Genomic DNA, 20,041 nt, shown 5'->3' with positions numbered 1-20,041 from the left:
CGGCACACGGTGCGGCGCCCAGCCACTCACCGGTCGAGCTCTCCTCGCTGGATGTGTAAGTCCCCTTGCCCAACAGGAGATTCACCATGGTCGGGGAGTTGGCCACCTTTAGGGGCGTCTCGCCTTTTCTGTTGCTTTGCTGAGGGTTCCCTCCATACCGTAACAACAGCTTCACCACCTACAAAACAGCAACAGGCACATGAGCGAGCTTCCTGAGAAACACGGGGGCGCTACCGTGCCTGTCTGTGTCCAACTGTAGCCCATTCCCCCCACCGTGCCCGCCCCCCCGCCGAGGACCAGAAGCCGTGCACACAGCACAGCCCGGCGGGCTCTCTAGACCCAAGCCTCTCCCGCAGGAAGGAGCCTAGCGGCATCCCACCCCCTTCCAAGCTCTGCGCCACAGGGAACAGGTCCCAGCTCCCACAGAAGTCCTCCTCCCTCCCTCTCCACGGGGTCCCCACATCCCCGAATCTCCTCACATGCGCACTCCCCTCCCACCAAGGATGAGCTGCCATCCAGCAGGGTTCAGTGGGCGTGGAAGGGTTCTGGAAGTTTGGGGGGAAGGGGGGGCGGGGAGTTGACAGAAGAGAGGAAACAAAGACCAAGCTTCTGTAAGGAGGTTTATTTTGTGTTTTCATTTATTTTAGAAAAGCCTCGAAATTTCCAAAGCCGTGCTTTGTCTTACACGGGTAAGGGTGGTCCTGTGAATGACAGACACGCAGGGTGACGTTTCAGCAGCTGTGTTCAGCTGTCTACACCCAGCAACTGGGCTTCACACGCCCAGGGCGGCCAGCTCCCTGGACTCAAGTGCAAATACCGAATCCAGTCGCAGCTTTGGTCCAGAAAATGCAGCGTGAAAAGAACCTTTAACAAGGACAGCCTCATCGCTCACATACCCGTTCTCACTTAGGACGCCGTGGCCTCCCCTCACGGGGACCCAGCTGCCCGCTCTAGCGAATCACTATGCCCTCCGACTGGGCAGGTCCGAAACCGACCTCACGACCCTACAGGCGTGTGGTGTTGGCCTCTTCCTTTCCTTGTGCGTGGGGCCCCTTGCAGTGCTGGGACTCTGGTCCCGCGTCCCCGCTGCCTGCTAAGGGCTGTCCCTACTGCTGGAAGCCACTACATCCCTTGCCCCCTTCCGCTAAGGCCAACAATGCAGCTGGCCGCCCTCATGCTCTCCTCCCTCCTGCTTCTGCTGGTAACTCTGACCCGGCTGGCAAAGGGTTTCTGCCACACAGACCCTGAAGGCTGCTGGGCCTCCCTGGATAATCCAAGGCCACCACTTCCTGATCCTTTGCTCACTCCTATCTGGGGAGTCCCCTTACCATGCGGGGTCCCAGGGTCCCGGGTCCCAGCACCTGGGCAGGGACCTCTCTGGGGACCATCACCCTGCACCCATCACCACACTTCCAGTCTATCGCGTGAGACAGTTCCACAATAATAATTATAAAAGGACAGAGATTCAAAGGGCGACCCCCTTCCTCCCCACTCTGTCGGCTACCAGCTCACCGGCAGCCTCATGTCACCCCTGCCCTCCCCCCAGGCCCCCAGTCCCCTGCCCTGGCTATTTTAAGTGGATCCCATGCATTTCATAAGCTTTTTCAGTACATTTCTCTAAAAGGACCCTTAAAACAAAAACAAAAAACCGCGATGCTTTTATCTTACCTGAAAAGTAAACTACACTCCCTACCGTTAAGTACATAACCCGTGTCCAGATTTCCCCAAGTCACCATGGGCATCTTTTCATTCAGAGCCCCTCCCCCCACCGCGGTGACTTGTCACCTTCCAAGCGCTCGTCACACGCTCGGTGCTGCCGGCTCCCTGGCATCTGCCAGAAGCGACCAGGCAGGGCAGCTACAAGGGAGCGTCAGAGGTGCATTCTGGTCTACAGGCGCGGTCCTCGCATGCCCCACTGGGCGTCTCTGGCCGGGGCCTCCTCGTGGTGGTCGGGCAGTGACCGCAGCGAGAGCCTCGCCATCTCTGGGTGCTCGCTGCTCCTGGACTGGTCACAACGGTCCTCCCGTGTATTGGCTACATCCCTCAGTGCTGGTACTCACAGCGACAAGGACAGGACAAGGACGGGGCAGGGAGCAGCTCCCGAACCCCTCCTGATGGGTGTGACCATTCACCTGCTAACACCCGGCCACGCTGCGTGGCCGGAGGAGGGCCCTGTCCACAGGCTGCGAGGGGCCACCCAGGATGAGCAGAGGCGGGGGGGCTGCCAAGCGTGCGGGACGGCGGGGACAACGGGACAGGGAGCAACAGAATGGACGCCACGTCAGCCGGCAGGCCCACCAGAGGGTGTGCGGGGAGGCGCCCACCTTGTAGTGCCCGTTGTTGGCAGCGTCGTGCAGGGGGGTGTCGTCATCCAGGCCCTTGGTGTTCACCTCCGCGCCCGCGGCCAGCAGCTGCTTGGCGACGTCGTAGTAGCCGCGGTTACACGCCTCGTGCAGCGCCGTCCAGCCTGGAAACAGACACTTAGGACCTATGTTATTTAATCCTCAAGAACGCCACTCCTGTCCCGCGGCCGCACTCTCCAGGGGCCCTGACGGTGGTGGTGCCCTGCATGGGAGGGCTGAGGTCCCGGGAGACCCTGAGCGCCCTTTACTGTGGCTCCTAGTTTGCGATGAGGAGCTCGTTAACCCCGGAGATGAACAGCCTACAAGGACCACTGGGGCAGAGGGCTGGTGGGCACAGCGATGCACACGCAGGACACGGGGGAGGGCTGGGGAGGCACCTGGGGAGGACGCAGAGCCTGTCGCCACAGCCGCAGGCTTGGGAGCGTGCCCTTGGTGAAGCACGTGGCTGACGCCACGCAGGAAGGTCTCCCCTGGTGGCCGCTTCTGCGAGAGCCTCAGAAGGCCACCAGGAAGCATGGCCTCAGATGTCAGTGTGCAAACAGGGCCCACCCCCGTGGACACAAAGTCTAGTCCTTTGGAAAATCCTGATCTAGGAAAACTGATTTTTTAGAAAATGCTAAATTAGGTTTGACAGACAACTAGCAACTAAGGCAGCAGGAAAAAGCCAGATGGGTTTGTCATGAAGACCGCTCTGCTCATCCACGCTCTCCCCAAAGCAGAGCAAACAGGGCTGGACTCTGGCCCATGCAGCAGAACACAGCGCAAGGATCCTGTGCACACGAGGCCGCAGCGAACCGCGATCACAGGCCCTTCAAGTAAATCATCACGCTCGGCTGTCTCAGCCGGGGGAGAAACCCCCACTCCTGTGCTGAGCTCAAGGGCAGGCTCGGGGAGACGTTTCTAGCCTGTGGAGTGGGAGGTGTCCCCAGGCTGAAAGGCACAGAGGCGGTGCAGCTTCTCCCTAAGTACGCCAGAGGCAGACCCCTCTCCCACAGAACTGGGGTTTATTAGAACACAGCAGGGTGGTACCTAGAAATTTCCCAATTCTCTTAGAAACGGTGAAAAATAAAATGACCTTACTTTGAAATATTTCCCAAAATATGGATTCCTCCTTCTAAGAAACAGCAAATCACACTGACCTAAGAACGGGATCGGCCCCCGCCCCGCCGCCCATGCCACGCTGACCCCCAGGTCCGGGCTGTGCCTTCCCAGCCCCGGCGTGTGCGCTCGCTCGGCCAGGGGGCTCCGTGGAGGCGGGGGGCGCAGCCTCCCATCTTGTTGGGAGCGCTCACCTGCGAAGTCCTTGACGTTGACGTCCGCGCCCTCGCCGATGAGCTCCTTGATGCGCCGGGCGTCCCCGCGGATGGCCGCGCGATGCAGGCGGGTCTCTCCGCGCTCGTTTCGCTTGTTCACTTTGTCTTTGGTTTTTGAGGCAGAGTTAGGTGTCCCCTTCTGACACACTGTCGACTGGGAGGGGTGCTTTGGTGTTGTGTCTACTGCAGGCCAAGGAGAGGACAAGTGGGGGCATCAGCGGGGGGGTGTCCCCGGTCACAGAAGCTGCTAGGACCTGGGCCGTTTCCACGAGGGAAAGGGGACGCCCGTCCCCAAGACTGCCCCAACCCTGGGGGCTCACCTGGGCTATTGGCAGACTCCTCGGCAGTCATCTGCATGAGGAGAGCCACCTGCTGGCGCTCAGAGAGGGGGTAGCCGGCTCGGATCCCAGACAGCCCCATGCCAAACAGCAGTCCGGCCTTCCGGGTGACAGGCTCCTTCTTAATCCTCTTCCGCTCAGGACCCTGCTTCTCTGTGAGGTGGTGGAGGAGACAGGGGGAGATTTCATGCCACGCCGTCCTCAGAACCCGGAGCCTTCCCTGGTGCCTCGGAGCCCCTGCCTCCCACCTCACAGCTCACGGGGAAAGGGCAAGAGGAGAGGCAGCAGCACCGTGCCGCCTGGCGTCACCTCCAGCGGGAACAGTCTCGACACCATGTGATCAGCCAATGAAGCCTGCTCCGCCTCGGCCCCCACCGACCACTCGCTCCACTCAGGTGCCTCCCCACACTGCCCGCCGCACGCCAGGCGGTGGGACGGCCCCTCACCGGTGTCCCGGTTCACACAGGACAGGCCTCCGTCTATTAAATACACGTGTGCACACGCGGATTCCTCCTTCCCCGTCCCGCCTCCAAACAGTGCAGATAGAAATGGCAAACACAGTTCAGAAATACATAAACAGATCAAGGCCGACTCGTCAGTACTGTACCTTTCTTCTTGCTTCTAGGGACCTCCATTTCATGCCATGGCCCTTCGAGGAGCGAACCAGCCTTGCAGTACCACGACATGGACTGAGCTGGAGGCATCTAAAGGCATCAACACAGAGCACTAACCAGATACGAGGGAACAGCTCAGCCGTTCCGTGTCAGCCTCCTCGGGACGCGCACATCCTCCGCTGGTCTGACCCGTAACAAAACACCCTGCCAGCCCTGAACACAAGCACGTGGGGCTGTTTCTTCGAGAAGGGGCAGGGGTAAGGGAGAGAAAATACACCCCCAACTCCATGAACCAGGAGCCAAAGCTGCCCCTCCTGCTGGGGAACTAGGGATCCACCGGAAGCCTGCACCCTCCCCACACTGCCCCGTGCGTGCTGGGTGGGGCCTTTGTGCAGGGGGCCGGGGTGGTCAGGGGGCGTTCTAGGTCACGGGGTGCAAAGTGCAGCCGGGAAGGAGGGTCACCGTGGGAGACTCGGGTCCCTGAAATTCTTCTCTCGGGGCGGGGGGGGGGAGGGGAGTGTGTTCCTCCTGCTTTCCACTCAGCGCACTGGAGAGCTGCCTCGCTGGCTGGGGCCTGCCCTCGGGAGCCGGGTGCCATCTGTGAGAGACGGACCAGACGGACCCCCGTCTGCCTCGCCTGCCCCACTCCAGGACAACATGCCCAGCCCCACAGATGCGGCACTGTACGTCTCCCATGAGCTGCTCTTTCCTGAGAAAGCCGCGCCCTGCTGGAACGTGGGTCCCCGTGCTTTGGGTGGTGGCTCCTCAGGCCCCACAGGCCACCTCCAGCAAGTGAGTCTCTAACCCACCCACCAGGCACAGCCCTAGAGAGGCAGTAAATTCCAGAACATTCCTCCTGGCGACCACGGACCCCGCTCACGCACGGCGGCAGCCCCGTGGCCCCCCGGGGTCCCAAGAAGTTAAGCCACGCTTCCGCAGTGACTCGGGGCCACAGAGCCCAAGTCGGGCATTTGGTTTCAAAGTTCTCCCACGGCTGAGCGCGCCACTGACCTGCCTCTACCTGGTGCCTTCTCTGTTTCTCCCTCGGCCACAGGCTGCTCCCTTCACGTTCTCACGCAGAAACCGGACCGCACCCCCAGCACGTACATGCTGACCGACTGCGCTACGACGCCCCAGCCGACACAGTGTTTCCAGCACAGGGCTCCGGGTACTAGAACACTGCTCTGCAGTCTGGACCCGATTTCTACCCAGTCTCCCGGGACCACCAGAGCCTCTCGGACCCCTGCGCAAGGTGCCCCACGGAGCATACACGGCTCAGGCCGCAGCTGCCTCCCCAGGGGAGTGGACGCAGGAAGCCGACTGGAGAAGGAAGGACGCGGAGCTCAGAGAAACACGTGCGGTGCCGAAGATTCCTGGTCGCAGGGACAGAGCGCGGGGACAGAGCACAAAGCCAGAGGCCCAGCCGGGCTCTCCACTGCAGTGGACCCAGGGAGGGGCGAGGCAGGGTCTGGGCTTAGATCCCTCAGAAGGTGGGGGGCAGGAGAGGCATTTCCTGTGAGCGGCAGCTGTAGACCAGCCGGGCCTTTTGCCCAAAGGGCTTTCTGCAGGAACACAACGTGCCCCCCACTGCAGAGCAGGACACAACAGCACCAGGCCTGTGGTGTCAGAAGGCGCAGTCACATGGGGGGCGTGGAGACACTGTGTGCAGGGAGGCCCTGTGCCCCAGCGGGCCTTTCTCTGCTGTGGCCAGAAGCCCTGGATGACACCGGACGATGCTCGGGGACACGCAAGGAACGGACAGCCCCTCCTGCTGGGAGGGGCCTTGCAGCCCACCCTCCCACACGGCCCTCCCAGAGTGGGAACGGGACATCTTACGTGTCTTAACACGAGGGAAAAACCCAAATGTAATCGTATCTCCTACGATGCCCATCTCTTGATGCTGAAATTGGTTCTCCAGCAGCCCCGGTGTGTTCCCGGTGTTCTGACTGTAGCTGGTGGGGGTGATGGTTTCCCACGAGCCTGGACGGCGCCCCGGCGCCATCGTAAGGAAAACACGCTGACGGGACACCGCCTTGTATTTCTATGGTGCGAGCTTGCTGTGGTCTGTGACGTGGGCACCACCCCTCCTCAGGTGCAGCCCCGACCTGGCAAATGCAGGGTCCCCGCCCTCCACAGCCGATCCCAGCAGGGCCCCCTTTCTAAGCCGGGCCTTCTGGGGCAGCTGCAGGGCTGGAGTGTGGCCCTTGCCGGCGTGTGGTCCTGAGGGACCCTGGTTTCCAGACTCCACTTCCTGCCACGGTGCTTCCCTCCCCAGCAGAACCCGGACATCTGGCGACAAGGCAGCTTTCCTCCCCGCAACCAGGTGGGAGTGTCGCCGGCCCTCCAGCCACCTCAGCACCGCCCTGCCCCTGCCATCTTTGCCACCACGTGCTGATGTGCGTACCCACCTGTGTTCTGCCCACAACAGACCGCACCCCCCCACTCAGGGTCTCTGCTGCACAAACGCCGAGGGCTCTGCCTTCCCGGTGCCATCCAGCTGCCTTGTCTCAACACCCCGAACTCTTTCCCAGTTCCTGCCTTTTCCTCTTTCTCTTCCACAGTCCGGGCAATTTCCTTGGTTGTAACTACCAAGCCATGAATTTTTTTTTTTTTTTTAAAGATTTTATTCATTTATTTTAGAGAGTGAGAGAGAGAGAGAAAGAGAGCACGAGAGGGGGAAGGTCAGAGGGCGAAGCAGACTCCCCGCCGAGCAGGGAGCCCGATGCGGGACTCAATCCCGGGACTCCAGGATCATGACCTGAGCCGAAGGCAGACGCCCAACGGACCGAGCCACCCAGGCACCCCCATGAATTCTTTCTTATGTTCTATGTAATGAGCTATATAATCTGTCCACTGAAGCTTTAATTTCATTGGTAATTTTTGTTTCCATATATCCCATTTTATATATTTCAAAAATCGACGTGGTATTCTCTGGCAGCATCTTGTTCCTTGCCCGTGCTTTCCAACTTCTCCTTTACTGCATCTACTGGTTCATGCTCTGTATCCAGCATCCCCACGCCAGGTCCCCGGGGCTGGCTCCCTCTCAGGATGGCGCCCCTCCTTGTGCTGCGGTTCTGACCCGGCACTCCTGTTTGTCTGAACCCTGGGGCCCAGAAACCACACGGAAGCCCACCTCCCCAGAGAGGACTAGCGTTTGCTCTGATCTGGGACTGGAGGGACGGAGAGGCATTCCCAGCAGCACAGGACGGCCCACATCTCGGTCCCAGCCCGGCAAGGGACAAGCTAGGACAAGTCTCTGGGGACACCTCTCAACGCCCCTTGCCCCATCTGGGATGGAGTCTTCTTCCCGCCCGCGGTGTCCCGGGTGTGGCTCTCATGGGCATGTCTGCGGTGGCCCTGACAGACCTTCGGCCCACGGCCCGACTCCCGGGGACTTGGAGCACTCAAACGGGTCCTTCATCATATCCACCACTCACCATCTCTGACTTCTGGGCTGTTCTAGTTGACGGCTTTTTCAGGAGACACAGTCCACCACACTGCCCAAAAGGGAAATCTGTGAGCCCTACGCTCCACCCTAAAATCCTACCATGTCACCGCTGCTCTGACCCCACTCCACGGTGGAGCATTTGGTGTGCCGCTGTGAACTGCATTGTTCACCGAGACATCAGAAGAGCTCAGGGAGATCTGATGGCACCGGGGACATACCACTATCAGGAGCAAGCCTTCCACACCAGACACAGGCCTGAAGCCAATGTGAAGAGTCCAGGAAGAACCACTTCTGGTGGGACAGTCCATACACTGGAGGCGATCCGAACCAGGCCAGGAGCTGCGAGGGGGCTTGTCTCTGGAACAAGTCTCACGCTCGGTTCTCCCAAGTGCAGCAAGACCAGGACCCAAGCGCCCACCCGACCTGCGCGGGGGCACTCTGATGTTCAGGTTGCGCTTGTGACTGGCTTCTCCCTCCTCTTTCAGGAAATCACCACCACTGATCGCATAGTAAAGACAGAGGGGTCTTCAGCAAGCCCTCGGCTTCTGTGGTCTTAGTCTCCTGTGTCCAAGAAAGGAGGGCCTGGGGTCCCTCTCTGAATCTGCCTTCTCCTCCCAGGTCGGAGCTGTGTGGCCTCTGCAGCTGCATGTCTTCTTCTCCAGGCGAGGGTGACCACAGTCCCAATTCCACAGGTGCTTGGGAATTCAGTGTGGGCTGCTGTGGCCGTGGAGAGGAAGCCAGGGATCGGGAAGTGATGCTGGCGTAACAGCCCACACACAACACAACCTCCCAACCACTGACCCTCCTGTTATGGCACCAAAGCACAGTGAGAACTTTCATAAATAAATTATAATCCAAACCTGCCCCAATGTACGAACCATACCATCAGTCCTGCTGGCCCTGGGCCTGTCTGCACAAGCCCCTGCCTCAGACCCTGGAGCACCACCAGGTGGAACGGCCACGTCGCCACCCAGGGTCCTCCCCGGAGACTTCGGAAGCCACAGCCAGCTTCCCTGCATGGGGCCCCATGTGCCTTCCCGTGTGGATTTTGCTCTGTGCCCTGTCCGCCATCAGTCATGGTCCTGGGAGTCCTCCCTGCGAGTCACAGAACCCAAGGTGGTTGTGAGGGCCTGGCTCACCCACACTGTGTGGACAGCAGGGGCCCCGAGGGAGGCCACGATCCTGCAGATCCCCACCTACTCTGCAAATGGGGGACACTGGGAACTTGAGGTAGAAAGAGCCTTCCTTGGCTAGTCCATACTCCCCTCTGTACGTACAGGAAGAAACCGCTCAAGTTCAGGGAGGAAAACGACAGAGCGATGGTTTCACTGTGGGTGGCACGAGCGCTCTCCAGCCAGAGGCTCCCACAGCAGCAGCGCTCGGCGGTGGCGCCCTGCTCACCGCCCACCACGGGCACGCCCGCCAAGTAAGCGCGTGAGCGCAGAAGCCCTTCCTCCTCAGGCACGTGTGACCTCCGGTGTGCAGCAGCACACGGTGTTCAGAGCGCCCCGGAGGCCTGCAGACACGGGCGGCGGAGCCAGAGTCCGTCCTCGAACAGGGGCAGCCCCAAGCAATCTTACGGAACAAGGAGGACCATGATTTCAGTGAATACGTGAATGTCCCGAAACCCCTAACATGGAGTGAATGAGTAGTTTACCCGTCAGTGTTGCTGAATAAATACCAGATGCAGGACACAAGAGTCTTACTCATAAGATAAAATCAAAATACGAAAACCTTAATTTTTCATTACTCCAAAGACACTTCCAGGTATTGAGAACCAGCAGCGGCCAGCTCCTGATGCCTCTTGACAGGGCAGCCCTCTGATGCGGGGTTGGGGGGCCCATCTGGCCTCTGGGGACAGGCCGCGGCCAGCGTGGTGGTTCCAGGGAGCAAGGGGCACAGCTTATGTTCAGACTAAGGGACGGAAAACCGTAACAGAGTAGGAGGCTTACGAAAGAAGCCTGAAAAGGGTAGGTAAGCATGTAAACCGACCTAAACACTTGCTTACAGAATTTTTAAGTTGAGAGGAAATTTAAACATGAAAAAATAGACACGTTAGTCCCATCTGAAGTGTGGCCATCACATACTTTTCATCCGAACACTTTAGGTGAAGCAGGTGGTGAAGCGCTTTACACAGAGGCCAGCGTCAAGCTGGTGGCGGACGGACGGGGCAGGCTGGGCCAGGCTGCAGGGCCTCAGGCGACCTGCCGGGTCGAGGTCCCCCCGAGAGGCCTGCCTCCTCTTCTGCGGAGGGGCTGTCCCTGGCCTCTTTTTCCTAGACATCAAACCTGCCTGGGGTCTGGGCTGGCAGGGCTGCGATGAGGCGGGCACACGCCGCCCGCCCCTCCCCTCCTGTGCCCCCCGGGGCAGGCCTGGCTCTGAGGCCCACTCTGGCCGTCCAGCGTGCTGTGTGGGCAGCTGAAGTGACGAGCCGCCTGTGGGAGACGGGCCTCCATTGGCTGGGACGCAGACCAAGTCCAGTCCAGCTTTCACCACAGACAAGCCGCCGGGCCTGACTAAGCACTGCGGACGGAGGAGGTCGCCTCCTGGGGGTCGAGGAAACAGGACAACGTTCTCAGGCAGCTCGGTGGTCCCTGGGCAGAGGGTCAGCAGCCTCCGCCCACCTGGGGGGCACAGCTGAGGAAACAGAACCCCGAGTTCTGGAGCCTTCTGCCGTGTTCCCCTCTCGGTGAGCACAGGGCTGCAGCTTCCCAGCAGAGGGCGCCGGAGGGCCACGGCAGGAGCAGGGGCTGGGCAGGGCGGGGATGCAGGGGGCCCTCCAAGTCTGCCACTCCGGGAGACCCTCCCTCGGCCCGAGGGGACCGCAGTGCCCCGGCCTCGGTCACTCTGCACAGATCACTCAGCCCTGCAGCTGGGAGGCACCTGGCCAGAGGTGTCAGCACCTGGCGCAGGTATTCTCACGGGAAGTGCAGGAGGACCACGGCTCGCAGGGCCCGCCAGGGGCCCCAGCAGCCCGCCTCCCAACGCCGTGCGTGACACACCAAGCACCCAGTGTGAAAGGCTCCTGATACAAGTCACGCACAACACACCCAAAGAAGAATCCTCTTAGCGGAAAATCTAGCTTTGTTAACAAAGCAGATACACAAGATGTAAAATCAGACCCCTAAAGGATGATGATAATACGAGGGCAATTGTATTTCGTATGTATTAAGATGTTTGTAACAGAGTCCTAGCCTGGAAAATTTTGTTTTCCAAATGTTCTTCACTTTCTTTTTACCTCACGGTGATGCCCTCCCTGCCCTCACCCAGACCCACAACTTGCAGAGAAGAGAAACGTGAGCACTCCCTGCATGCCCCAAGAACTTCTCAGACACCCCAGACAGAACCCATGTGGACCCAGGTGAAGCCACCTGGCAGCCTCTTGCTGAAATGCTAGCCATCAAGAGATGGACCCTTTAAGGCCCGCTGGAAACACACGAACCCAAGAAGCCGACATCACAATGAAACGGGCATCACAGAGAAATCCCACCAACCAGAGCAGAGTGGGCAGCCCAAGAACGTCCGCCTACCCAGATGCGCTCTGCTCAGGCAACACATTCTCCCAGGAAGGAGAAGCCCTAACACGGTCTCCTGAACTCACAGCAAGGCTGCTGGGAATTTATAGGAACGTCCCAGAGGATGGACACCAATCTCAGGCCCCCACCACCCAGAGAGCTAACGACCAGGTACCAAGACCAGGCCCTCTACAACCAAAAGTGGTAGGGCACGGTAACAGGAGAGAGCACTTCCGGGCCCGGCCTTAGTTCCTCCAGACCTAAAGCCGGAGCCCCTCAGTTCTGGCAGGAGCCCAACGTCCATGTGCATCCACGGGCCCCTCCGCTCGCCCACCCACCCCTCTTGTCCCCACTGTGACAGTCCGGCCACAAAAGCCATGGGCTCTGTCACACCCCCGTGAAGGATCCCTGGGGGCCCATGACACCTTCCTCATACCCTAGCTGGCAAAACCAAACCCACTCCTCTGGCTTTTACCTAACCAGATGTCTGAGTGGGGAGCACCCGCACAGGGTGTTGGGGGGGGACCCCTGTGGCCTGGTGAATAAAAGCCACAGCACAGACACATTTCCAGGCTATGCGCGCTGCCATTTCTCCCAATTTTCGCACATGCTTGTCCTGTTTCAGTACCCGTCACTTTCCCGCTACCCGACACAAAGCCTCCTACGCAAGAGGCCCCACCCACACCGCCATCCTGGCAGGGCCTCTCCTCCTTGTCCTATGGCTGCATGCACGGTTTTGTGAGCTCACCCCAGGTTCCGTGGCTCTCGGGGAATTCTGTACCCCTTTTCACCCCTGCCTGTGACTGGCATACACGTCTGCAGGCCAGTCAGACGACCAGCAGGCCGGGAAGGGCCCTGAGCACCAGGGTCAAGGAGAAGAGGTAGTTCAGGCTGGCAGGAGAAAGGCCAGGTTCTTGCCTAGCCCCCCGCGGGCCACAGGAGCTGCTCGAGAGGCCATCAACGTGAAGGTTCACGTGCCAAGTATCATCAGCCCCCCTTTCACACATGTGCGTGTGCGCACACTCACACACACACACACACACACACACACACATGGATACACATGCTCGCTCATGTGCAGACAGGCTCATAGTCATGCACACACACAGCCCTGCTCTGCAACACCAGGCCCCACCACATCGGCAGGAAAACGGCACTGGCTCTGGCTCACTCTCAGTGTTCCTTTGGCTTTTACTTCAAACAACTGGGTGCAATTTCTGTGCTTTTGCAGCCCTAAGGGAAAACACGCTTATCCTCCAGTGCAAGACTTCCAGGGGACTGAATGAACCACGGGCAGGGGGCCTGCGAACCTCAGGAGACAGGAGCCCACACTCACGCCTACAGCTGGGCACACACTGGGAGCCTCGCTGGGTGTGCTGGGGGCTGGGGGAATGTTCCTGCTTGGCCCTCTCGGGGGAACTGTGTGTGTGTGTGAACCTTTCCTATCAGCACCGAGTCACCCTGAACATCAACAACAGAGAAGATGCTCTTAGACCCCACCCAGGCCTCCAGCAGGACTCCTCCAAGAGTCCTGGTGCAGAGTTGAGAGGTGCAGAGAGGCTGGGGGGCACCTGTCCTGGGGGCACATCCCAGGCAGGGTCCAGGGTCAGGAGACGCCTGAGGGAGGGGCCGTCAAGGACACTTTCTGTGGAAGAGAAGAGTCTGGCAGGTGAGGATGGCCTTGGGTGGTCAGCAGGGAGTGAGGGGCGGCATCTATACCTGTGTCCGAGTCCTTCTGCTCTCCATTGGCCCCCACGGTGAAGGGCAGCTTCCGTTTGGTTGCTCGCTCCCTCACCTCCTTCCCTCCATCACTGCGGTCCAGCTTTGGGGTCTTGGTCAGAGAAACTTTATCTTTATCCTAGAAAAGAAAGTGATGCTTTCAGACATCATTCCCAAATTAAGTTCTCGGAATCTTCACATTCACTGCGATTTCATTTCATGTGCCAGGAAAAGCAAATCTCTTACTTGGGCAACAAGAAGCACGTCCCGCCCACCAGGCTCGCCTGAGCACACATGGCTCCCTCCACCTTCCTCTGCCCCACACGGCCCCCGTGCTCATCCTGAAACCCAAGTATTCCCATGAGCACGAAGAGAGGAGAGACACACGTCGTCTCCAACTGGCTTTCCCAGGAAAGGATTAAATAATGAGGAATACAAGAGCTGGTCTTAAAAAGGGAACGTTGGCAGGAGGAGAGTCCTGTTTTCCACCATGAACTCCCCTATGCATGGAAGGAGCCTGATGCCCCCTGCCTGCATGGGCCTCCCCGAGACGTCTCCCCTCCCGGGAACAGGCCTCCCCCTTCCCCAACTGACGTCACCACAAGCCGGTGACACTATGGGGCTGTTCTGGGGACACATCCTGCGGGCCAAACCCCTGGTGCAAGGAGGGTGGGCGGGGCACACCACCATCACCCCCTTCCTGGTCTTGTCTCAGGGCTGGTCCCTCCTGCAGGATGAGGATCAAGAAGCCCAAATCCCAGCCCCATCCTGACCAGCAGGCTGACCCAGGGTGGGGCACGTCAGCCCTGTGCCTGCCTCGGTGCCACCCAATGGAGAACGACAGAATTTGCTCAGGATGAGTGGCTGGTCACGTGTGCAGTGCTGTCCACACAAGCTGAGGAGGTCCCGTGTGGAAATGGGACAGGCACAGAGCCCTGGAGGGCAAGGGTGGGGCAGCCCCATCCCAAAATGATGAAGGACCCAGCGCCGAGGGGAGGGCTGGCTGCGGCAGCTAAACGCCCTGGAACCTGCGCCCCTTGCTGACATGTCCCAGGGGGCATGCTGCTCGGTGGAGACTTCCAAATTCTAACCAACACCCCGGCTCTGTGCGCTCTCAGCAGTGCTCCTGGCCTCCCCGCCCTGACCACGGTATAGCAAGAGGCTGTGGGGGGCACACAGTGAGCCCCATGCAGGCAGAACACACACAGCCTGCCATGCTGGTAGAGGGACTGCTTCCGCGCTGGGGGGCTTGCTGTCTGCACTTTTCCCCAGGGAAGCGGTCAGCGAACATGGTAGTCACAGCCACACCCCCATGCCACACTCAGCAGCAGGGGTACTCGGGGTGCTCCCGGGAGGAGCCACCTGCCAGCACTGAGCATGGCCACAGTCCCCATCACCTGTGGTCCCGACAGTCTCCCAGCTTGAACAGCCAGCCACGGCATCCACCAGCCATGGCAGCTCCCGAGAGACACCCTTAAGCGACCAGGAGATTTCTGCCAGGACACACAGCCAGCTCCAAGGGCATCTGGAGTGCAAGGAGGGGCCCCGGGCAGGGCCTGAGCCACTTCAACATGCTGGAAGATGGGGCCACATAAGATTCTAGGCCCACCACATCTCCAAGGATGTCCACCTGTCATGACCTGCACTCTACCACCCCAGCACTGACAGGAAAGGGACCCCTCAAGCACAACCCCCACACTGCAGTCAACACCTACCGACCCAGAACACTCCTGACCCTCTGGGGAATCTCTCCTACAGGTTTATGTACAGGGGATAATAGAAATAACAGAGTATTCAAAATTTAACACACCACATGAAGAAAGGAAAGAGAATCATATGATCACCCAATAGTTGCCAAAAAACCTGTGATAAAATTCATCACTGATCCTGACAAGAGCTCTCTGCACACAGGAGCAGGGAGCGGATCCTCACCTGACCAAGAGCCCCCAGTACCTGATGGCTGACAAGGGGGGTGTCTCCCCGAAGAGGGGGAGGCAGGGATGCCTAATCACCACAGCTACTGAAGAACAAAACACGTGTTTTTAAATGAGCAAAAGCTCTGAATACGCATTTTGCAAAAGGAAATAGCCATGTAACCAGTTCACATTTGGGAAGATGTCCCACATTAAGATAATGCAAATTAAAACCAGGAGGCGTGGGGCGCCTGGGTGGCTCAGTCGTTAAGCGTCTGCCTTTGGCTCAGGTCATGGTCCCAGGGTCCTGGGATCGAGCCCTGTATCAGGCTCCCTGTTCAGCGGGAAGCCTGCTTCTCCCTCTCCCACTCCCTCTGCTTGTGTTCCCCGCTCTCATTGTGTCTCTCTATGTGAAATAAATAAATAAAATCTTAAAAAAAAAAAAATGAGGCGGCGAGATCAAGGCTCCCACCAGAGCGGCTAAAATGAGAGACTGATGGTATCAAACGTTGACAAGAAGGTAGCAGAGCAGGCAGAACTGTGAGCGGCTGCTGGTGGGAGTTTCTAACATGAACGCAATGCGCCCCCGTGCTCACAGGCGGCACTCCTGGCCCCTCAAAAGGCAAACGGGTCAATCGAGTCCAGCCCAGTCACAAACACAGGGTCAGAAAGGCACCAGGACACAACCTCGCAGAGCGTGTCCTGGGAGCAGACACGACCCGCCGCAGGGAGACACACAGGCTCCTCTGGAATCAGATCTGGCTCAGTCCCTTCCCCCCTTTCTCTCCTGAACAATAACAAAGTATTAATCTTTTTTTTTTTTTTTAAAGATTTTATTTATTTATTTGACAGAGAGAGACAGAGTGAGAGAGGGAACACAAGCAGGGGGAGGGGAGAGGGAGAAGCAGGCTTCCCGCAGAGCAGGGAGCCCGATGCGGGGCTCGATCCCAGGACACTGGGATCATGACCTGAGCCAAAGGCAGACGCTTAACGACTGAGCCACCCAGGCGCCCCAACAAAGTATTAATCTTAAGATGTTATGAGTATATACGTGAAAATCAAACCATGCAGATTAATAAGTGAATTTGAAGTTGCTGGTTACAGAAAGGTAGCTGATTTGTATTGACTATAAACAATTAGAAAATGATGTTAAAGTATCCAGTTAGTATCAAAAGACATCAAATACACAGGAATGAATCTAACAAAAGATGCTAATTTAAGCCCTCCACACAATGACAAAACATTACTGAGAGAAAACAAAGACATAAAAATGGAGGAATACTGGGGGTCTGGGTGGCTCAGTTGTTAAGCGTCTGCCTTCAGCTCAGGTCATGATCTCAGGGTCCTGGGATCGAGCCCCGAATAGGGCTCCCTGCTCAGCGGGGGAGCCTGCTTCTCCCTCTCTCTCTTGCTCTCTCATGAATAAATAAATAAAATCTTAAAAAAAAAAAAAAAAAAAGGAGATATACTCCTGTTCATGGGTCAGAAACTGCAAAACTGTTAATAGGACGATTCTCTGAAAACTCAGCTTTACATTCAAAGTGATCCAGTCAAAACACCAGCAGGCTTTCTGTGGAAACCAACCAGCTTACTCCAAAACCTGTGTGGAAACGCGAAGGGGCAGAATGAGCAAGACAATGCTGAGGAACCACAAACACGCAGACTGTTAAGACGACAGAAGTCGCTGGAGGCGGCCCTGGACCAAGGGCCAAAGGTTCAGACCAAAGAGAAGAGGCTGCAGCCGCACCTGCCTGGGGAAAAACACTCAGCAGAGACATGGCGGGGGAGGGACCCTGTTCAGTAAGTGACGGGGACCATGTGAATATCCACAGGGAAGAAAATACACATTGACCCCCACCTTACAGGGCAAACACTGACAGGAGCCCATCCCCACGACCAGCACGAGACAGAAGAACAGAGATAAAAGGTACAAGATGCTGCCAACGTCTCCGAGGGACTAAAAGGAAGGCAAGCCGCTGTGTGAGAAGGACACAGGCCAGCCTCTACCCACTAAACCGTATCTACTGATGTGCACATGTTCACGCCTTCACTCTGTTACTCCCCCAAGTGGAGCAGCCCAAACGCTGCTCAGCAGAAGAACGCGTAGGGAAGGGGCTGGACATTAGTACGGTGCAGACCGCACGGGGAGGTGGGGGGCTGCCCACAGGAAAAGCCTGCACAGGGGACGTACTGTTCAAGAGCAAGTCCCCTCTTACAAATCCCAACAGGGGAGGTCCCTCCACAGTGATGGATGTCGGGAGGGGCCGTAAGGAGGCCTCCAAAGGCGGGGGTCATACTGCATGTTCTGATGGGGATGGGGGCTTGAACTCTATTTCACTAAGAAGTAGACCGTTCTTGAGTCCCAGCTCCTCCGCCATGAGCCGTGCAGGGAAAGCCAACACCTGCAATGTAACCAGAGCGGGTCAGGGGCTCCCCCAAGAGCATCACAGCGGCTCCGACGAGGCTCTCAGGCTCTCAGGGGAGAGCTGGGCTCCGAACCTTGCTGAGCAGCTGGGCTGGGGCAGGGAGTTCACTCAAAGCTGCTGCTGAGCGTCCCCCGCTAGCAAAACGGGTCGCAACAGAAGCCAACAAAATGTCTATCTTGGGTGGTACAGGGCTAAGTACAGAGCTACTTTACTTGAGGAGAAAAGCAAAGCCAAATGCACACATCTCCCGTGGCAAACGTGTGCAGGCTGCCATGCTGCCAACGCCAGGCCAGCTTCGTCCAGTGACTGCTCTCCGTAAGGAAAACAAAGCAGCTGCAACCAGCCTAGAGCGAGCCCTGTGTTAGAAGGCGACCCCTCCAAGGCAGGCACTGAGCTCTGGGGGCCTTTTCTGGTGTCTGCCTCGGTGGAGAGGCCTTACTGGGCAGAGAAGACCCAAGCTGGGGGGCGCAGCAGTCTGAAGCCCCAGCTACCCGTCGACTCGGCAGAGCCCGTCTGGAGGCAGAAAAGGCAGCCCAGACAGGGACGCGTGGGGCCTCTCCCTTGCCCTGTGACCACGGAATCCTGTCGCAGGAAAACCCACACACAGGCCTGGGAACCCTGACTACCAACGGTGGTCTGGCCGTTGGGTGTGGAAGTGTCCCAGAGGGAGAGTTCCCACGCTCAGCCAGGGCACATCTGTCTCCAGTGGCTCCAGCTCCTCGTGGGCACACCAGCACACGCCCATCCCAGGCTGCAACCAGACCCTCCACGCCACTCCCATGCAAGTTCAGACCAAGCTCCAGCCTCAGCCTGCCCACAGCTCCATGTGGTGGCTCCTACCTGTTCCTGCACATGATACAGGGTGCTGGGAGACAGGCAAGTGGGACAGAACGTGTGGCCACAGACGCCCACCCACCAGAGCCTCTGCAGCCCGGTCATTGTGATGAGCACCTAGGCACGCCTACGTTCACAACCCGCCCCCCGTCTCACCTCAGCCAGATGAAGGGCACGGCTCTGCTCACTCATCTCCTCGTACCCCACCCAACCAGGGTGTCAGCGGAGACAGCAGGTGCTCTGACACCGAGCTTCCGTTCACACACGTCACAGCGTCGACGGCCTCCCACGAGGGCGTCAGGGGGACAGGGACAGCTCTAGGGTGAAGAGCAGTGCCGCCCCACGGACAAGCCAGCACGAGTCGCTCTTGCTCTTACTGCAGACACACTCACGGTCACAGACAACACAGGGCAGAGCCTGCACCTGCTGCTTCTGTCTGATTCCAAGTCCACACTCAGCAGCGCCCCCAGGCTACGGGGCGGGGTGTGCACCCTGGAGCCCAGAGGTGACCGCACATCACGGACACAGTGACTGGGGGTTACAGTGCCTTTTCACAGAGTCACGCGGACCACCGGCCACAGCACAAGTACAAGCACACCCCAGCGGTGTTTCTGGTCAGGACGAGGCAGATACGGTTCAGCATCAGGTCTGATCTCACTGAAGCCGCGACAGACATCTATGGCTCCCAGACCAGAGAATGTGGGGCCACAGCAACACGCACAAACCTCATGAAAGCTTCCCTCTGGTTCCTTAAGAAGACCCTCCCTGGGTCACTGTGGCTGCAGAGGACATCGACAAGGACAGGGACACACACAGAGGCCAGGAACGGTGAGCCAGCGAGGGCGAGGGCAGCCCAGGCGTTACCTTTTTCCCCGTCTGTTTCTCCACCATGTCGTTGCTGAGGGAAAAGTCTTCGTGCTGTGGTGTTCTAGAACACCCACCCTTGGGCATCGTTCTTCTTCCCTCACCTGATCTTCATTTATACGGCCATCGCTTCGTCATCGACCGTCTGCTTCAAAAGAGAGGACACACAGGGTCAATCAGGACCAATGCACACAAAGCCCAGGCAATCTCAAATTCATGCCCCAGAATGGACTGGATGTCACCTACCGCTCTGACGGGGGCTGTGCTCCCCGCTGGGACGGGTGCCCAGGAAGGGACCTCAGGACTCACGGCCCAGCGGCCCACTCCAGGATGGAGAGCTTGGCCCTGCTCTTCCAGGTCCCCTTTAACTGCTCCACGGGCAAGGTCACATCCCAGGGGCAGAACATCACAACCACCACCCTCTAAGCCATGGCCTCGACCCCACTCACCACCTGCACCCCCTGGAAGTCAGCTCCCTTCCCACACTGCCCCCAGATAGAAGGTGAGGATGAGAGCCACACAGACCCAATTTCCCAACTTCTCCCAAATAAAATGAGCTGAAACCAGCCCCATGGGATGCCTCTCAAGGAGTCCTCACAGTCCCCCCAGATGTCCAGGCAGCTCTGGTGCCCCGATTTGTACCCATTGAGCCAGACCCTGAACAGGGGCCTGAGGCCCAGCCCCTGTATTTCCC

General features: G+C 58.5%; 1 protein-coding gene across 4 annotated transcripts in view; it reads right to left on the bottom strand.

The window, feature by feature from the left end:
• Positions 1 to 19,487, bottom strand: part of ANKRD11 (ankyrin repeat domain 11) — a 30,663-nt gene extending 11,176 nt beyond the window's left edge. For 2 of the 4 annotated variants that reach the window (XM_081806213.1, XM_081806214.1), the window contains exons 1-6: positions 19,348 to 19,487; positions 13,311 to 13,449; positions 3,997 to 4,167; positions 3,656 to 3,859; positions 2,325 to 2,467; positions 31 to 178 (exon numbers count right to left, since the gene is read on the bottom strand). In XM_081806213.1, coding sequence (XP_081662339.1) covers positions 31 to 178; positions 2,325 to 2,467; positions 3,656 to 3,859; positions 3,997 to 4,167; positions 13,311 to 13,449; positions 19,348 to 19,434 — 892 coding nt within the window. In that variant the 5' untranslated portion in view covers positions 19,435 to 19,487. Of the gene's footprint in view, positions 1 to 30; positions 179 to 2,324; positions 2,468 to 3,655; positions 3,860 to 3,996; positions 4,168 to 4,323; positions 4,494 to 4,621; positions 4,842 to 13,310; positions 13,450 to 19,347 lie in introns of those variants that run through there. The other 2 variants (XM_081806215.1, XM_081806216.1) reach the window with 2 other exon arrangements.
• Positions 19,488 to 20,041: the final 554 nt, after the last annotated feature.

The sequence above is a fragment of the Leptonychotes weddellii genome, chromosome 16 (assembly GCF_054177405.1).
Source record: "Leptonychotes weddellii isolate Sample4059 chromosome 16, ASM5417740v2, whole genome shotgun sequence".
Classification (NCBI taxonomy): Eukaryota; Metazoa; Chordata; class Mammalia; order Carnivora; family Phocidae; genus Leptonychotes; species Leptonychotes weddellii.
Note: the sequence above shows the minus strand (reverse complement) of the source record. Positions and strands in the feature narration are given on the sequence as shown.